General features: G+C 55.5%; 1 protein-coding gene across 3 annotated transcripts in view; it reads left to right on the top strand.

Moving 5' to 3' along the window:
- PTPRU (protein tyrosine phosphatase receptor type U) overlaps nucleotides 1–16,845 on the top strand; it is a 271,696-nt gene that overhangs the window by 200,586 nt on the left and 54,265 nt on the right. For all 3 annotated transcript variants that reach the window (XM_006112017.4, XM_006112018.4, XM_006112020.4), the window contains exon 15: nucleotides 11,783–11,940. In XM_006112017.4, coding sequence (XP_006112079.2) covers nucleotides 11,783–11,940 — 158 coding nt within the window. The remainder of the gene's footprint in view (nucleotides 1–11,782; nucleotides 11,941–16,845) is intronic.

The raw sequence follows: 16,845 nt of genomic DNA on the forward strand, positions 1-16,845 counted from the left end.
AAGGAAGAGAAAGTCCTTCCACTTCCCTTACACCTTGTGAATTGAAGGTTACAGGGGCCGGGGTAAGAAGTCCTCCAGCTCAACATTATCATATATATAGTAGCCCAGTGTCTGAGAGTCTGTAACACTGAAATGCTGGCTGTTCCCTCGGGGGGGGGGGCGCTGTTGCCTGAAATGCTGGCTGTTCCCCCTGGGGGGCGCTGTTGCCTGAAATGCTGGCTGTTCCCTCTGGGGGGCGCTGTTGCCTGAAATGCTGGCTGTTCCCTCTGGGGGGCGCGGTTGCTGAAATGCTGGCTGTTCCCTCGGGGGGGGCGCGGTGGCTGAAATGCTGGCTGTTCCCTCTGGGGGGTGCTGTTGCCTGAAATGCTGGCCGTTCCCTCTGGAGGGCGCGGTTGCTGAAATGCTGGCTGTTCCCTCTGGGGGGCGCGGTGGCTGAAATGCTGGCTGTTCCCTCTGGGGGGGGCACGGTTGCTGAAATGCCGGCTGTTCCCTCTGGGGGGGGCGGTTGCTGAAATGCTGGCTGTTCCCTCTGGGGGGGGCGCGGTTGCTGAAATGCTGGCTGTTCCCTCTGGGGGGGGCGCGGTTGCTGAAATGCTGGCTGTTCCCTCTGGGGGGGGCGCGGTTGCTGAAATGCTGGCTGTTCCCTCTGGGGGGCGCGGTTGCTGAAATGCTGGCTGTTCCCTCTGGGGGGGGCGCGGTTGCTGAAATGCTGGCTGTTCCCTCTGGGGGGCGCTGTTGCTGAAATGCTGGCTGTTCCCTCTGGGGGGAGCGGTTGCTGAAATGCTGGCTGTTTCCTCTGGGGGGCGCGGTTGCTGAAATGCTGGCTGTTCCCTCTGGGGGGCGCGGTTGCTGAAATGCTGGCTGTTCCCTCTGGGGGGGGCGCGGTTGCTGAAATGCTGGCTGTTCCCTCTGGGGGGCGCTGTTGCTGAAATGCTGGCTGTTCCCTCTGGGGGGGCGCGGTTGCTGAAATGCTGGCTGTTCCCTCTGGGGGGGGCGCGGTTGCTGAAATGCTGGCTGTTCCCTCTGGGGGGGGCGGTTGCTGAAATGCTGGCTGTTTCCTCTGGGGGGCGCGGTTGCTGAAATGCTGGCTGTTCCCTCTCGGGGGGGCACGGTTGCTGAAATGCTGGCTGTTCCCTCTGGGGGGGGCGCGGTTGCTGAAATGCTGGCTGTTCCCTCTGGGGGGGGCGGTTGCTGAAATGCTGGCTGTTTCCTCTGGGGGGCGCGGTTGCTGAAATGCTGGCTGTTCCCTCTGGGGGGGGCACAGTTGCTGAAATGCTGGCTGTTCCCTCTGGGGGGGGCGGTTGCTGAAATGCTGGCTGTTTCCTCTGGGGGGCACGGTTGCTGAAATGCTGGCTGTTCCCTCTGGGGGGGCGCGGTTGCTGAAATGCTGGCTGTTTCCTCTGGGGGGCGCGGTTGCTGAAATGCTGGCTGTTCCCTCTGGGGGGGGGCGCGGTTGCTGAAATGCTGGCTGTTCCCTCCGGGGGGGGGCGCTGTTGCTGAAACGCTGGCTGTTCTCTCTGGGGGGGCGCGGTTGCTGAAATGCTGGCTGTTCCCTCTGGGGGGCGCGGTTGCTGAAATGCTGGCTGTTCCCTCTGGGGGGGGCGCGGTTGCTGAAATGCTGGCTGTTCCCTCTGGGGGGAGCGGTTGCTGAAATGCTGGCTGTTCCCTCTGGGGGGAGCGGTTGCTGAAATGCTGGCTGTTCCCTCTGGGGGGCGCGGTTGCTGAAATGCTGGCTGTTCCCTCTGGGGGGCGCGGTTGCTGAAATGCTGGCTGTTCCCTCTGGGGGGAGCGGTTGCTGAAATGCTGGCTGTTCCCTCTGGGGGGGCGCGGTTGCTGAAATGCTGGCTGTTCCCTCTGGGGGGCGCGGTTGCTGAAATGCTGGCTGTTCCCTCTGGGGGGCGCGGTTGCTGAAATGCTGGCTGTTCCCTCTGGGGGGCGCGGTTGCTGAAATGCTGGCTGTTCCCTCTGGGGGGCGCGGTTGCTGAAATGCTGGCTGTTCCCTCTGGGGGGGCGCGGTTGCTGAAATGCTGGCTGTTCCCTCTGGGGGTCGCTGTGGCTGAAATGCTGGCTGTTCCCTCTGGGGGGCGCGGTTGCTGAAATGCTGGCTGTTCCCTCTGGGGGGGCGCGGTTGCTGAAATGCTGGCTGTTCCCTCTGGGGGTCGCTGTGGCTGAAATGCTGGCTGTTCCCTCTGGGGGGCGCGGTTGCTGAAATGCTGGCTGTTCCCACTGGGGGGCGCGGTTGCTGAAATGCTGGCTGTTCCCTCTGGGCGGCCCGTGCTGCTTGGGGAGTGCAAGGCCCAAATGGTCGCTTGCTCCGCTTGCTCCCCCGTGGTGGCCCGGCTGAGCGGCGCAGAAGTCAGCCAAGCGCCACGGCGGGAGGTGAGGGAGGTGGGGTGGTGACGTGCGGCGTGACAGTGGCTCCAGGCCCCCCCCCTTGGCTGTGAACGTCACCACCCCACCCCCCTTCACCTCCTGCAGTGGCGCTTGGCTGACTTCTGCACCGCTCAACCAGGGTGCCACGTGGGAGCAAGTGAAGCAAGCGACCGTTCGGGCTCCATGTTCCCCATGCAGCACGGGAGTGAGGAGCCCAAACGACCGTTTGGGCTCTGCGGTCCCCCAGGTGGGAGGCAGGAGGGGGAGGAGAAGAGAAAGAGAGAGACAGAGAGAGGCAGGTGGCGGAGGAGAGCTGAGAGGGGGGGGGAGGCAGTAGGAGGAGGAGAGAGAGAGAGAGAGAGAGAGATGTAGCGAGAGACCGGAGGCTCAGGAGAGAAGACCGACATGGAGGAGAGACCTGAAAATGACGGGCTAATTGGCTAGTTTTGAAATAATGGCTTGCTGTGTGGATGTGCACTGTGTTATTTCGAAATAACGCTGCTGTGTAGACGTACCCTTAAGGAAGGCCTATGGAGAACCAAGGACAGTAAATCAGAGTGAAGCCCCCTGGACAGGCCATGGGTTAATGCTGACAGGAGACAGCCCAGCAAAGGATGTCCTTATGGTGTCCAACCTTGTGCCCAACCAAGGAGAGGAGGGAGGGATAATACTGCGCACAAACTGAGAACTCTCCTTGTGAATGACCATCAATGGGGGAAATGTGCCCTTGCCAGAAGGAGGTGGAGGCAAACTGTCTGTTCAGCCGAGGATCTCCATGGCGTCTGAGCCAGGGAGTCAGTGAAGGAAGTTTCTAGGAGGCAGGCCCAGCCTCCAGGGCTTGGACCAAACCACACAGGCTGACAAGGCCAGCGATTCTCTGTAGAGCTGAAGACTTCTCAGAAAGCAGAATGTCTCCCTTGGTGGATTTTACCAGCACTTCCGCTCCACCTGAATCGGTGCTGAGAGGAGCATCTGCCCCCAGGGTGCTGGGCTTGAAACATTCAGGACTCGAAACTGACCTGGCAACTCTGACAGTCTTTGCTGTTCCCAGGGGTGCATGCCCTGGACTTCGTGCTGCAAAGCCTGCAGTAGGGAACTGGTTAGGACGTGCCAAGTGTGCAGGGACTCTACCATTCCTCGCGATTCCACGCAGCAGCTCTGGACACTGTAACTTCAGGACGAGGGCTGTAGTGAGGGACTGGCTGACAGGGGAGGGCCAGGAGATACACACATTGCATTGTCTCCCCGGAAGGATGCTGCAGCCTGCTGACCAGCAAGTCAGCATCACCTGCATCCTAGTGCAAGCAAGCCCGGGATTCCGGAGGGATGACGTGTCCCTGGTTGAGAGGTGCGCTCAGCCAAAGAGCTGAGCCTTGGAAATAGATGCCAGCTGCATGGATTTGACTGTGGCATTTGCTGGGTGAATTACTCAGGAAGCCACGTGGGGTGAGGCTGTCTCCAGAGGAAGAGGCAGGGGCTTTCCAGGACACCTACCGCTGGGAGCGTTCTGTGGGCAGCTACTGCTCCCCCAGTGTTTGTTGGGCTGCAGTTCTCTAAATGGCTGGCTCCCTTTTACTGAAGGAGGCCGGAGGCACAGCTAGCTGGAGGGATCATTAGAAAGCAGACCTGTCATGCTGGAGAATAAAGGGGACCAATTAGACTCCTTCTCCTCCCAGGATCCCGAAATAGCAATATAAGGCAAGTATGTTAAAAGCCAGCAAGAAAAGACCCTGGGCCAAAACCTCAGCTGGTGTAAATCCACAGAGCTCTATTGACTTAAAAGAAGCTTTGCTGATTCAAACCAGCTGAGAGTCCAGACAGCTCTTAAGAGCCAGCTCTGTTACACTGGCATAACCTTGGAGTAACCTCACTGACTTCCATGGGGGTTGCTCTGGATTTAGGCAGTGTAATGGAGGTCAGAGTGAGGCCCTTGGGAACAGGTGCAGGAAGTTGTGAGCAGAATTTTAAACTCCCTCTGACCCTTGCCAGCTATCTCCTTCCCAAGCAAGTCTCAGAGAAGCGGAGCAGGGCAGAGCATTGCTCCATTGCCCTGGGGCCTGTATGTTTTTATCAGGGGGAACTAGAGAATTGGAGAGTTTCAACATCCAAAAATCACCCTGCTGAGGAAGAGATGGATCCGAGCCACAGGCTGAAATTCAAAGCTGTTTAGATGCTAAAGCTGGTCGGAAAAATGCCTGCAGAATGCTGTGCCTCGGGGAAATGATGATTCCACAGGAATATTCTGAATCAGTTTTCAGCAGGCTGGCTAGCTCCCCAGCTCTCTGGCTGGCTTGTCAGCTTGCTGGCTGGCTGGCAGGCAGGTGGGTTGCCTGGTTCCCCAGGCTGCTGAACCCAGCTCCCCGCTTCTCTGGTCATCCTGAGAGTTGTCAGAAAAATTCTGTTCTGATTCTCCCCATTTGAGAAACATCCCCACCCCCAAGATTCTGTTCTGCAGGGAATGTTTGTAATTCAGGCTTCTCCTTTAGTTTCCGAAGGAAATCCGTTTCCAAGTTACATTTGTTCAGTTCCTGTACAGCTCTCACCAGAGGGAGTTAGGCTGGTCGGCCGTAGCGGTGATCTCCAGAGGATTTTAGGACACAAACATCATTGCTACAAGGGAAAAATGGGGTCCCATGCACCCCTTTTATACCACGTCATTGGGGTTTGTTGGGCTCTGGGCACTGAGCTCTTTTCCAGGCCTAGGATTTCTCTAACATTTTATCTCTGTTCCATCACCAATGATCAGCATTTGATTGTAATCGAACGTGGTTTTAATTGCCTCCTATTGTCCTTTATGTTAATATTTGCCATTTATTTGGGCTCCTTAGCAGTGGGTGATACTCAGTTGTGTTGGAGTTTGACTGTGACAAGTGTCACTGACCTGGGCTGCCTTTCTAAGAGCAGGACTTGGCCAAAAATACTTTGACCATTTGCTGCTCTAACCGGTCTGTAGAAAATATGATGGTGATTGAGTGTGGCAGGAAAGGCCATTTGTGGGGCACTTTAATCATCCCCGGGAATGGCAGAGTTCCCTGGGAACAGGACTTGACAGTACTAATTCCTGGCTGTGTCTAGACTACGGAGTTTTTTCGAAAAAACTTCCCCTGCGTCTAGACTGCTGCTGCATTCTTTTGAAAGTAAATCGAAAGAATGCGGCAGTTTTTTTGACCACGGAAAACCTCGTTTTACGAGGAATAACACCTTTTTTGGAAAGTGCTCTTTCGAAATAAGGCGCTATGTAATGCAAACGGTGCTTTTTCGAAAGAAAGCATCCAGATTGCCTGGGTGCTCTCTTTCAAAAAGCAGCTTCCTTTTTCAAAAGTACTGGTTGTAGTCTAGACGCTCTTTTTCGAAAGAGGCTTGCTGTCTGGATGTAGCCTCTAAGACCAACAGCGCACACAACCTCTGCGGTGTTTTCTTGGACCTCCCCAGGGAGTTCCATATTGGCCAGAAAGAGAGTCCTGTTGCTGCACTCCTAGTGGAGGCAAAAGAGGGAGCAGGAGATGGAGACTAGGCATCATGGCTAGAGAGAAGCATTTGTACAAGGTTACATAAGCAGGCTTAGGCTGTGTGTGCCCTGACCGGGGTGTGTGTCTGCTCTGCTTTGTACACCAGAGCGCTGTGTGTGTCCTGCACCCCACTCCTGGAGAACAATAGGTGTGGAGACACTTACATTGTGTTGTGGGAGATGGAAGGAAAAGGAAAATGCAGTGTGACGGGTCCTTTTGAGATGGGACTGGGGAGAAGTGGCTGCCCCATGGGCAAGTGCATTTCCAAAAGAACCACTCCCCTACCCTGTTGTAAGCCAGTTCCCAGGAGAAAGAGAAGAGCATGTCCATGGCCCTTTGCACATGCCTGCTTTCACTGCGCAGGGTAGGGTGTGTAGGGGGGACTCACTTTGCATTATTGTCTTCAATAGACTGATTTATTCTAAGCTGCTTCTTGCATATCCTCAAGCCAGCTGTGAGCATGCAGATGTGCTGCCTTTCACTTCCAGCAACTCACTTTCTTTCTGTGCCCCTCCCTCTCATGCCTCCCCGGCCTCAGCACCCATCCCTTGCATGGTGAATGGAGCAGTCTTTGGCCTCTTGTCCTCAGATTCCAAATAAGCCTCCCCCTTCATTACTCTGGAGAAAAGCTGCTTATGCAATTTCTGCTGTTCTCTTTGTTTGCACGCTTGCCAGGAGGAACTACTATTCCTATTCCTATTACCCGTAAGTAATTGTCATTCTCTCTCGCTCCCTCTGCCGCTCTCTGCTCCGGCAAGTTTCTTTCTATGTCAAGTAAATTTTAAGTGCCTCTTTGGCTTGTTAAAATGCTTCTGAAGTATTCACAGGCTTCCAGATGGCACAGAAAACATACAGGGTCCCCATTCCAAGAGAGCTCAGCATTGCGGGAACACGGGACCCATCAACCCCAGGTCCGGCTCTGATGAGCTGTCTATGTGGCACATGGCTCACGGTGGTGTGTCACGTACGTGCCACCCAGCTCCTCTAGCATGGCTAGACATGGCCTTCTGGATGGGGAAACGTGGCTTTGGCGAGTAGAATAACACCACGCCTGAAGGGTACGGCGTCTCCATGGCTCTGCTCAGCCTGGCCACTCTCTGTTTAGCAGCGTAGAGTCCTGCAGTCCTGCCTCCCAAGGAAATGCTGCCGGGTGAGGCAGCAGTGAAAGTCTCTGCCACTTCCCCTCTGCCAAAGCTTTCCCCCTCTGCCAGGGCCCTGCACTGCCACGGTAGTTACACAGGCAGTGTGAGCGTAGCTGGGCTCTTTCAGTGACTGGCACCCCCCTCCCAGCACAAGGTTTCAGATCCCTGCTAAACTTTGCAACACTTTAGGTCCTGGAGTCTGCTCCTGCCTGTGGGCGCTGAGCACGCGAAAACAGCCCACCCATGTCCTAGTGAGAACCATGGGGCTCTGAGCACACACGGAAGTCTGACCGCTTACCGGAGAGCAAGGCTCTTTGGAAACACTGGTGTCCACTATGGGTGCTGAACTCTTGTGAAAATCCTACTTTAGCTCTGAGTCCAATGCAGTTTGCCCAGACGTAAAGGGGATGCTCATGTGTTCTGCTGTAGCCGTGGCTTTATCTGCCCTGTAGCTGCAACTCAAAAGCATGTTCCATTGTAACTGCTTCATGGGGAGGGAGAGGTGATCATATTACACGGGAATTACTGGGGGGGGGGGGTGTTACATCCAGGGCCAGACCGAGCCATTCTGGCACCCTGGGCAACCAGTTTAATTGTACCCTGGGTTGGGGGAGGGCACATGCGTGGCCCCGCCCCTGCGCCGGTGTGTGGGGGAGGGCGTGTGGAGCTGGCGGCGGCAGGACACATGTACCCGGCCCAGCCCAGCTACCGCCACTGGCGCACAGCCCGGTGCCACCCGGGGCGGGCCAAGCCTGTCCATGCAGGGCCCCATGGCCGCAAAGGGAAGGGCACTGCTGGCTGGTGCTTGCAGGGGTTAACGTGGCCCCCGCCCCGGGCGGTCGCGGCAGGGTGGTTGCTGGGAGCTGCTGCAGCCTGCGATCCGGGAGCCGGGCGTGTGGCGCCTGATGGCAGATATAAGGGGCACCTTAATCCGGCCCTGGTTACACTATAACCACTGCAAGGGAAGTTTCCTTTGCTGTAACTGCTCCAGTGCCAACGCCTCTGGTGTGTCCCTCCGAAGTTGGCTCTTGGGTCATTTCAAGTCTTACAATTCCATCGGGAGCCCAGTCTGTGCCTCAGTGAGATGCAGGGTCACAAGTGTCCCTTGTGTGCATCTCCCTCCCTGGAGGAAGTGTCTTGTCGGCGGAGCTCCCCCGCCAGCGGGTGAGGGGGGCGGAAAGGGGAAGCTGCAGCTGGCAGCATTGTCCTCCTCCAGCTGCCATTGCTGGGGATCCTTCCAGACTGATTCAGAGGCTAAGAAAACCTAAAACCCAGTTACAATATCAGCAAACAACCTCCCCTCCCCCCCCCCAATGGCATGCCAGGCTCAGCTCCCACTTGCTAGAAAAGAAGGAGAGCCCAGACTGCAGCATATAAACATGGATCTGGATTTTGAATGATCAAAGATTTGGGGAGGTTCAGATCTGGAGTTTTGCTGCAGCTTCGTATGGAAATCAGCCTGGTAGAAGGTTTAGAGCTGGCATTAGGGCTGGATTCCAACCTCCTTCCCTCCTCCCTCCTCCCTCCCCCCAGCCCCGGTTTGGTTTTTTAACTAATTCTTGGCTTTTCCAAACAAGAAATGTTAGCAAAAAGCGGTATCTTTTCACAAACAAGTTCTGTATTTTCAGCAAAACCCAAACCTTCCTCAGGTCCCCCCCAGCCCCTTTTCACCAGTGAATGTCTGGATTCAATGTCTCCTTGGGCCCTGATCTTGCAAAATCTGGTGCACCTGCTTAATTTTACCGCTGGGAGTGCTCCCATGGAAATCCGTGGAGCTGCTCTTGCCAGTGACGTTCAGCCTCCATGAAAATGGTGGCAGATTAGGGCTTAAATTAGCCGTTTCATTTTCTTTTTTTTTGCCTTTTTCCTTTTCTGTTCGGTGACTTCCCCCATGCTGGAAAAATGACAGTGGCAAAAGAAAGATGAAAACGGCAGCGGGGGAGACTGTCCAACTATTACATCTCTCAGCAGGAAAAGGGGAGAATCACATTTTAATTTTTCTTCAAACCCCATTTCATAAAAACCGCAGCAAACCCAAGCACTTGCTCCTCCATTGTGAGTCCAGCAGTCTAGATGCAAGGAAGCCGCTTCCCCCAGTGCTGACACCGTTTCTCAGCTAGCTGGAGTTGAGCCCCACCTCTCGTTAGCATCCCAAGTCTCCGAAGGCAACTCCCACCCGATGTTTATTCTGTGTCGAGCTAGATTGTGCCCTGGGTCCTTAGCCACAGGGTCTGCAGGCTAGATTGTCCCAGCGTGGGACATGGGGATGCAAACGAGTGGGATGGGACAAAACTCCCCTTGTGGGGTAACTACAGAGAAATAGGGCGTGTTGCTTAACGCAGCACTGGCTGAGCCTGCCCTGAACCATTCAGAAGGCCGGTGTGCCCAGCCGGCCGTGCTTTCCAGGAAGAAGTTTCGTGACAGGCAATCCAGTGGGCTAATCAGGAAGGGCTGGGACCATCGTTCTAGCAGTGTAGCACTGAGAATGATGGGCAGGGATGTATCAGACGGGCTGGGAGCAGCCTTCATGCAATACTGATGTTGTGCTTCCTTCCATCCTTTATGGGCACCCAGAAGCGGGGAGAGGGCAGCTTTCCCCAGCAGCTCCTTGTGCTCCAGAGAGGGTGCTAATGGGCCGGCAGAGGGCAGTGGGAGGCACAGGGAGAGTCAGCAGCAGGAGGAAGGATGGGCAGGGAGGTGTGTTCAGAGGGAGTTGAGTTGCACTGGGAAGATACTTGCAATGCCTCCGTGTTGCTCAGAGACGACTGCTGGCGTGTGCTGCCCTTCCTCTGGGCATCGCCGGACACCACAAATGCAGTCGCCTTGTAAAAACTAGGCCTTTGCCAGTACTGGGGGGAGGCTGAGCCTGGCCCCTTGGGATGTCAGGGTCCCCTCCACTGAGTTCTACCTCTCCCACAGAGGGAGACTTGTTGGTGAGGATGGGAGGTCATTAGCCCTCTGTGGTACCCAGGACAGGGAGGGCGTTGTGGCCTGGAGGCAGCTGTTTGCCAGCCGGTTGTGGTTGGGTGAGCAGAATAAAGCCCCATGACACAGGATACATCAGTCTTCCTCTGATCATTTGTAACTGCTGGCCAAGGAGACATTGGGTGGGTCGAAGGGCTGATGCAGAGGGTGGTGGAAACTAGCCATGGAGAATTGTAATGAAGAAAGGGAACATGCAGGCAGTGGGAGACCCATTGCCCAAGAGAAGAGATGAAAACCTTATTTCCTGGGATGTTCCTGGCACAGGCCCAAGCCCTGAGAAACGTATCATACAGCATAATCTTGCCCAGACTGACTGAGTTCTGAGGCCCGGTTCCTTTTCTCACTCCAGTGATTCTTTGATGTTTAGGGTTTGTATTGCCATATAGAGCCTAGGAGCCCTGATCATGGGCTGGGACCCCGTTGCGCTAGGCGCTGTACAAACACAGAACAAAAAGGCTGCTCCAAAGAGCTTGCAAGAATCAGACAAGAGCTAACGGTTGGCAACAGACCAATGGGCTTCATGTGACAATACTGGTCAGCATGCTAGGGCGTTGCTCCCGTAGTCTGCCATGGGGGAAGGGGAGGGGAGAGAGCTACTGTGGACATCGCCAGCAATTCAGGTCCAAGATTTCAAAAGTGCCCACTCATTTTAGGAGCCTCAGGTTTTGGCCACCCAGTTGGCAGCACGCCAGGCCTGATTTGCAGGGCTAAGCTGGAGACCACGGTGGGGAGACACATGCTTGAGCATCTGTGGAAATCAGCCCAGAGGTGGCACCAGCTGGGCCCCTGGCATGAAGGCAGCCAAAAGGAGTGACTGCTTCGGAATCTGTTGGAGGAGCTTTGGAGGATCTGCCTGACTGTGGGAGGACGTTCCCCGTATGTTCACTGCTGGCACTTTGCACGCACGTGGCCCATACCCAGGTGCATTGTCAGTTCTGCTGCCACCTGCCAGACCACTCCCATGAGTAACAGCCATGGGATCTCAGCTCCGGAAGCAGGCACAGAGGCACAGAGACAAGGAATGTGGTCATACGATGTGGGGATATCCAGTCCCAGTCTGCTTTCCTGGAGAGCGGCATGCAAGAGGCATTCTCATTAGTTCCATGCCAGGGGGCATCAGGGCGAGGTGGGCGAGGGCAGCTGTGCTTTGTGGCCATTTATCGATAGGCAATGTGCCAAGATTTAAAAGTTAGGCTCAAGTGTTCTGAGTAGGCAGCCGTCAGAGGGCTGACTTCAGAACTGCAGAGCTGGGCTGCAGTTTGCACTTAGGCTCCTAAGTCATTTAGGTGCTTCTGACAATATCACCCTGCATTAGGTGCTGCTGGGTGCTCAGACATGGCTCTTCAAAGGGATGTAGGCTCCTTGCCTTTCACAGTGGAATTCAGGAGCCCACCTGCCTTTGAGGGTCTGAGCCTCTGGGCTTCCAGAGGAATGAGCAGGTCGGTGCGTGGCTGATCCAAAGCCCTCACCTCTGCAAACCGTTGTGTGAGAATCTTCCTTTTGTTTGTGAATGAGCCCCGGTGAGCCATACCTGGCGAGGCAAACAGGCCTGGGTTTGCACTAGTGTGCACTTGCGGGCACCTTGTAGAACCCTTAGAGCTCCGCAAGCCGTCAGCCAGCTAGACATCTAGGGGCTTCAAATGGGCCCGCTGAGAAATCCGTGGCTGCCTCTGAAAATGAGGCTCCCGGCTTTTAATCCGAGCCTGTGTCTGGAAATAACAGTGTGGCTGAACATGACGTGTGTTGCCTTTCCCCTCTGTCTCCCTTCTACAGGAAACCCGTCAACATGACCAAAGCTACTATTAACTACCGCCATGAGAAGACCCACATGATGAGCGCCATCGACCGGAGCTTCACAGATCAGAGCACCTTGCAGGAGGACGAGAGGCTGGGCCTGTCCTTCATGGATGCGCACAACTACAGCAACAGGGGTAAGCACTAGGCAAGAAGCTGACCATGATGCAAGCCTGGTATAATAGGCTGGGCTGAACAGAAGGGTAGGGTCAGCACTTGCCTGTCCCACCTTCCCCACCCAGAGGTGCCATTGGTATGGGGCGAGTTGTGTAGGAGAACAAAGTGAATTAGGTTTCTGTTTAAACCAGTGACCTGGTGCGATAAATGTGTCATCAATCCAGGCTGCAGGACCATGATCTTAATAGGACATCAGCTGCCAGGCTAATCCTCCCTTGCACCATCCATAACTCTCCCAGGGTGCGTCTACACTGCACCCGGAGTGTGAGAGAAGCTGAGCAATTTGAGCTACGCAAACTGCATAGCTTATTTGAATCAATTTCTACACAGCGTATTTTGAAATGTGGCGCTGTCTACATAGCACTTATTTCGAAATAACCCACTATTCCCAAACTTCCCTTCCTCCTCGTGAATGAAGCTCGCAGGGACATCGGAATAGCGAGCCTGTTACGGTTCGAAATAACGGGCGTGCTCAAAAGACATGGACTAGCTATTTCGGGGTACCTCGAACTAGCGCTGCGGTGTGGATGTAGCTCTGGTGGTGGCTGCGAATCACGGCCCCACTCTCACCTGCGTGTGCAGGGATTCTCCGGTGAATTTAGCTTTTCGTCATTTGGTATGGTAGCCCCAAGAGGCCAGAACTGAGATCTGGACGAGGCGCTGAGCACGTGCAGTGGGACAGCCCCGGCTTTGAGGCACTTACAGTCCAAATAGGCAAATGAAGAGTGGGAGAGGAAGCGTTGGATGGCAGAGCAGGAAAAGAATCCAGGCCATCAGGGTGTGTCTAAACTACACCCCTCTGCCGACAGAGGCTTGTAGATTAGGCACATCGCTATTGTAAATGAAGCAGGGATTTAAATAGCCCGCGCTTCATTTGAATAGAAATGGCCGTCGCTTTTTGCCAACGCAGCACTTTGTTGACAAGGAAAGCCGTTTCCGACTGACCCCTTATGTCTCGTGCAACGAAGTTTACAGAATCGGTCGGAAAAGGCTTTCCTCGTCGACCGATCCCCATTTAGACGGCCGCAAAGTGCCACATCGGCAAAAAGCGACGGCCATTTCTATTCAAATGAAGCACAAGATATTTAAATCCCTGCTTCATTTGCAATAGCGATGTGCCTAATCTACATCCCTCTGTCGGCAGAGGGGTACAGTTTAGACACACCCTCAGAGCTCTGGCCCCGTGCCCTAGATCCTGGGCAAGGCTGCCTCTCAGCTTCTTCCATGTAGTCAGAACGGGAGCCAGATTTCCCCTACCTGACCTCTTTGCCAAAGCCACCAGTTCCAAGGAGTCAGCATGGGCTGCCATTGCTGTAAGGCCATTTCCATCCAGCCGCACTGCACAGGTCGTACAGCCGGCACCAGCGACTGCCAGTGCGGACAGATCAACCAGACTGCAGGATGCACCTGGAATCCTGATTCATTTTCAGACAGAACAGTGCCTGGAGCCTGTGTCCGCCTGTAGGCACAAGCACACTCCTTCCAGCCTCTGCGACCAATCCACAGGTCCTAGCACACTGAAAGGGTCCGTGGCCATTTCTGGGTCCATAAGGGCATCAATCGAATCGGAACAACCTTTCCTGCCTGTGTCCAGCTGTGTGTATAATAAGCCAAACTCTTTCAAAAGGTGACTCCACTGGACAAAGTGAATGGGTGGGGTCTGAGTGGGGTCTGAATGCAGCTCTCAGCCCCTCCCCACCACTGTGATCTTGATTTTGGTTGGCCCCGATTTGAAAAGCGGGAGCCATTCGCAAAGCTGAGGTCTGGGTGCGGACTGGAAGTCTGAGAACCCCGGCCTGAGCCAGGGTGGATTTGGATCCAGGCTTTCGGCTTGTGCGGAGTGTGGGGGATAACGTCGGCAGCGTGGGTCTGGCAAGGGGAAAGGTGCTCTGCTCGTGTGAGAGGGAGACTAATAATTTCACACCCGCTGGCATATGCATTTCTAAGCTGATTTAGTTGTAAAATAATTCGTTCTATGCCCTAGTTTCAACCATATGCTAATAACATCTGTTACTATAGCATCAAGATGCTGCTTGCGCCCGTCTTCCCTGTGCAAAGGACAGGACGAATGTAGTTCCCAGCATTGTCTCATAGACAATAGAAGCCCAGAGGGCAGCCACTCCCTCTTTGATAGCTCTGGGGAGGTGTATTATTTTGGAGCTACTGCCCCATTGTGGCTTCTTGAAACGCTCTCAACAAAACTGGTTCCTAGGAGCACTTTCTCCGGCAGCACCTGAGAGCTCGCAGCCTGCGGCCAGTGGGGCTGCATCTCCTGCCGGGAGTGGATTTAGCTTCAGTTTGGGGGGAAGGGCCCTGCATGAGGAAGAGGCGTCTCCATGTTAGCCCAGGGCTGCTGGCAGGGTGGGCAAAGGGGGCAATTGCCCCAGGGCCCAGTGCTGCAGCAGTGGACGTGGCAGCTGGAGTCCAGGCCCGTTAATTGCTCCTGGCTATGAAGACCGAGTGGGGAGGGGGTGGCTATTAAAGCTGATGGGGACAGGGGATGGCAGCCCCGCCACTGTCATTTGAGGCCCCGCCCTTTCCAGGAACCACCCGACCTACCTTGCCCCGGGCCCAGCAATTCTGCTGGCCCCAATGTGTTGGACTCAGGGCCTGATTCTGCTCCTGCTTCTTACAGCTCTGGACGTAGCTCCATTGCTGTCAGTAGAGCTGCTCTGGGTTTATGCTGGCGAGTGGGAGAGCAGCGTCTGGACTGTACCATCCTGCTGCAAGGCCGTGCTTGCTGCAGCATTTGAAGGGAACCTCCTGGGCCCCCCTTCTGGGAAGCGCCAGGAAGAAAACAGGCCATTCCCCTGCTGATGAGGGCCCCTGTCCATCCCGCCAGGCAACGGAGAAAGCGGCTCTGGGGCAGAGATGCCAACCTGAGCAGGAGTGCGACGTTTCTCTCTAACAGAAGAAAAGAGCCCTGTCCCAGCTCTCTGGCAGCGCTGCCGAAACACGCTGTGCCTGGCTGAGCTGCCTGCGGCTGACAAACGGACACAGCCTGGCTCTGCACGCTCCCTCCACCTTTTCCTTCCTGGAAAATAAAGTGGGAGTGTTCTCTAGTGGTTAGAGCAGGGGTGGACAAAAGGACATCTGCAGGCTGGATCCAGCCTCAGGCCGGGGGAGTGCACCAAGTCTCCTCCCCCGCCAGTGCGTGTTGTGCTTAGAGTCAACTGCCAGGATTGACTCTAAGCGCCGGGCGCCCCTCGCAGGACGGGCAGGGTGGGAGGAGACTTTGCACGACCCCCCTGTCCTCAGGCCCTGATTGACCTGGGGGCAGGGAGGAGCGCACAAAGTCTCCTCCTGCCCTGCAAGGGGTGCGTGGTGCTTAGAACCGAGCAGAGAACACGCTGCTCAGCTGGTGGTTGGCTCTAAGGCTGTGTCTGGACTGCAAAGAAAAGTCAGAAGAAGATACGCACACGGCGAACCGCAATTTGTGCCTCTTTTTCCGCTCTATTTTCGGAAGAGACTTTTCCAAAATTTGGCCCCTCTACACTGGGACAAATTTCAGAAAACCCTCCTCTTTTGGAACATCGCTTCCTCATACGATGAGGAGTCCAGGGATGTCGAAAGAACACGTTTGCTTTTTCGGAAACTGTTCTGAAAACACATTCCTTGGGGGGAACGTCGGGTACCCGGAAAAGCTCTTCAGCGTAGACATAGCCTAAGTGTGGCACCCCCTTGCAGGGCGGGGGCAGGGAGCGAGAGACTGCCCTGATGAACCTGGGGACGGGGAGCGCACAAAGTCTCCTCCCACCGCCAGGGGCACGGGCACCTAGAGGGGACCGCCCGCTATTCAGAACAGCTGGGGACTCTCTCTGGAGGGGTCAGTCACTTCCCCCCCCCCCCCCAGGCCAGTCAGGTCCTGTGGGCAGGGAAGCATGGAAATGTCCTGGGCCTGCCCCTTCCTTCCTTCTGGGGCAGCCCGGGGCCACTTCAAAATTTCTGAAGTGGCCTCCGCATCTAACATTATTGCCCACCCCGGCTTAGAGTCTAGAGTGGGAAGTAGGAGTCCTGGGTTCAGGTTCCAGTTCTGTCCCTGACCTCCTGGATGACTGTTTCCAGTCTTGCTCCGTGCCTCAGTTTCCTCATGTGTCAAATGAGTAAATAACGGTTCCTACTGGCACTGGGGAGAGCACCGGAGACGTTCTCTGGTGTTGGGAATGGCAGGCTGTGCCAGCACTTGTCACCCGGAGGCAGCTCAGCCAAGTCTCGCGTGTGTTTTGGCACTGGTGTTAGAGACCGGGGACAGGGCCAGTTAATGGCTATAAGGGGCCTTGGCTGAAAGAAGCTGTTGTGCATAATTGCAAATTACCATCGTCAGTACTTGGAAATGGGTTCAGTGTCCTACAAATCCTCATTCACTCCAGTTCCTGTGCCCTGGTCCCATCCCTCCCTCCCCTGCATCACCCCACTCTAATCAGTTCCCTTCATAAAGGCTGAGAGGATCATTTACCCAGGGACTCAGACATTTACCCAAGTGTCTGATTTCTTTGCATGCTGCCTGCGCTATTCCATGGGTGGGGTTTCCTGCATTCCGCTAACATGTAGCCCTGCCCTAGGCTCAGAGCAGCCCAAGCTACGGGCTGACCAGGCTACCGCCCGGGGTGCCCCATTGGAGGAGGTGCTGCATGGGGCTGCAGGACTGGGTGGGGGTGAGGCTGCGCATGCGCTGGGCGCCCGGGGGCAGGGCTGCTCATGCGCCGTGCTCCCGGGGCCCGGGGTGCGTGAATGGCTCGGGCCAGCCCTGCCTAGGCTACGTCTACACAACGGGGTTTTGCCCGGATACCAGAGATATCCTGGAAAAACTCCGCCGTGTCCAGGGAACATGTCTGCTCTTCTGCTTTGTTTTTTAAGAAGAGCAG

Source organism: Pelodiscus sinensis, chromosome 25 (genome assembly GCF_049634645.1).
Source record: "Pelodiscus sinensis isolate JC-2024 chromosome 25, ASM4963464v1, whole genome shotgun sequence".
Taxonomy (NCBI): Eukaryota; Metazoa; Chordata; order Testudines; family Trionychidae; genus Pelodiscus; species Pelodiscus sinensis.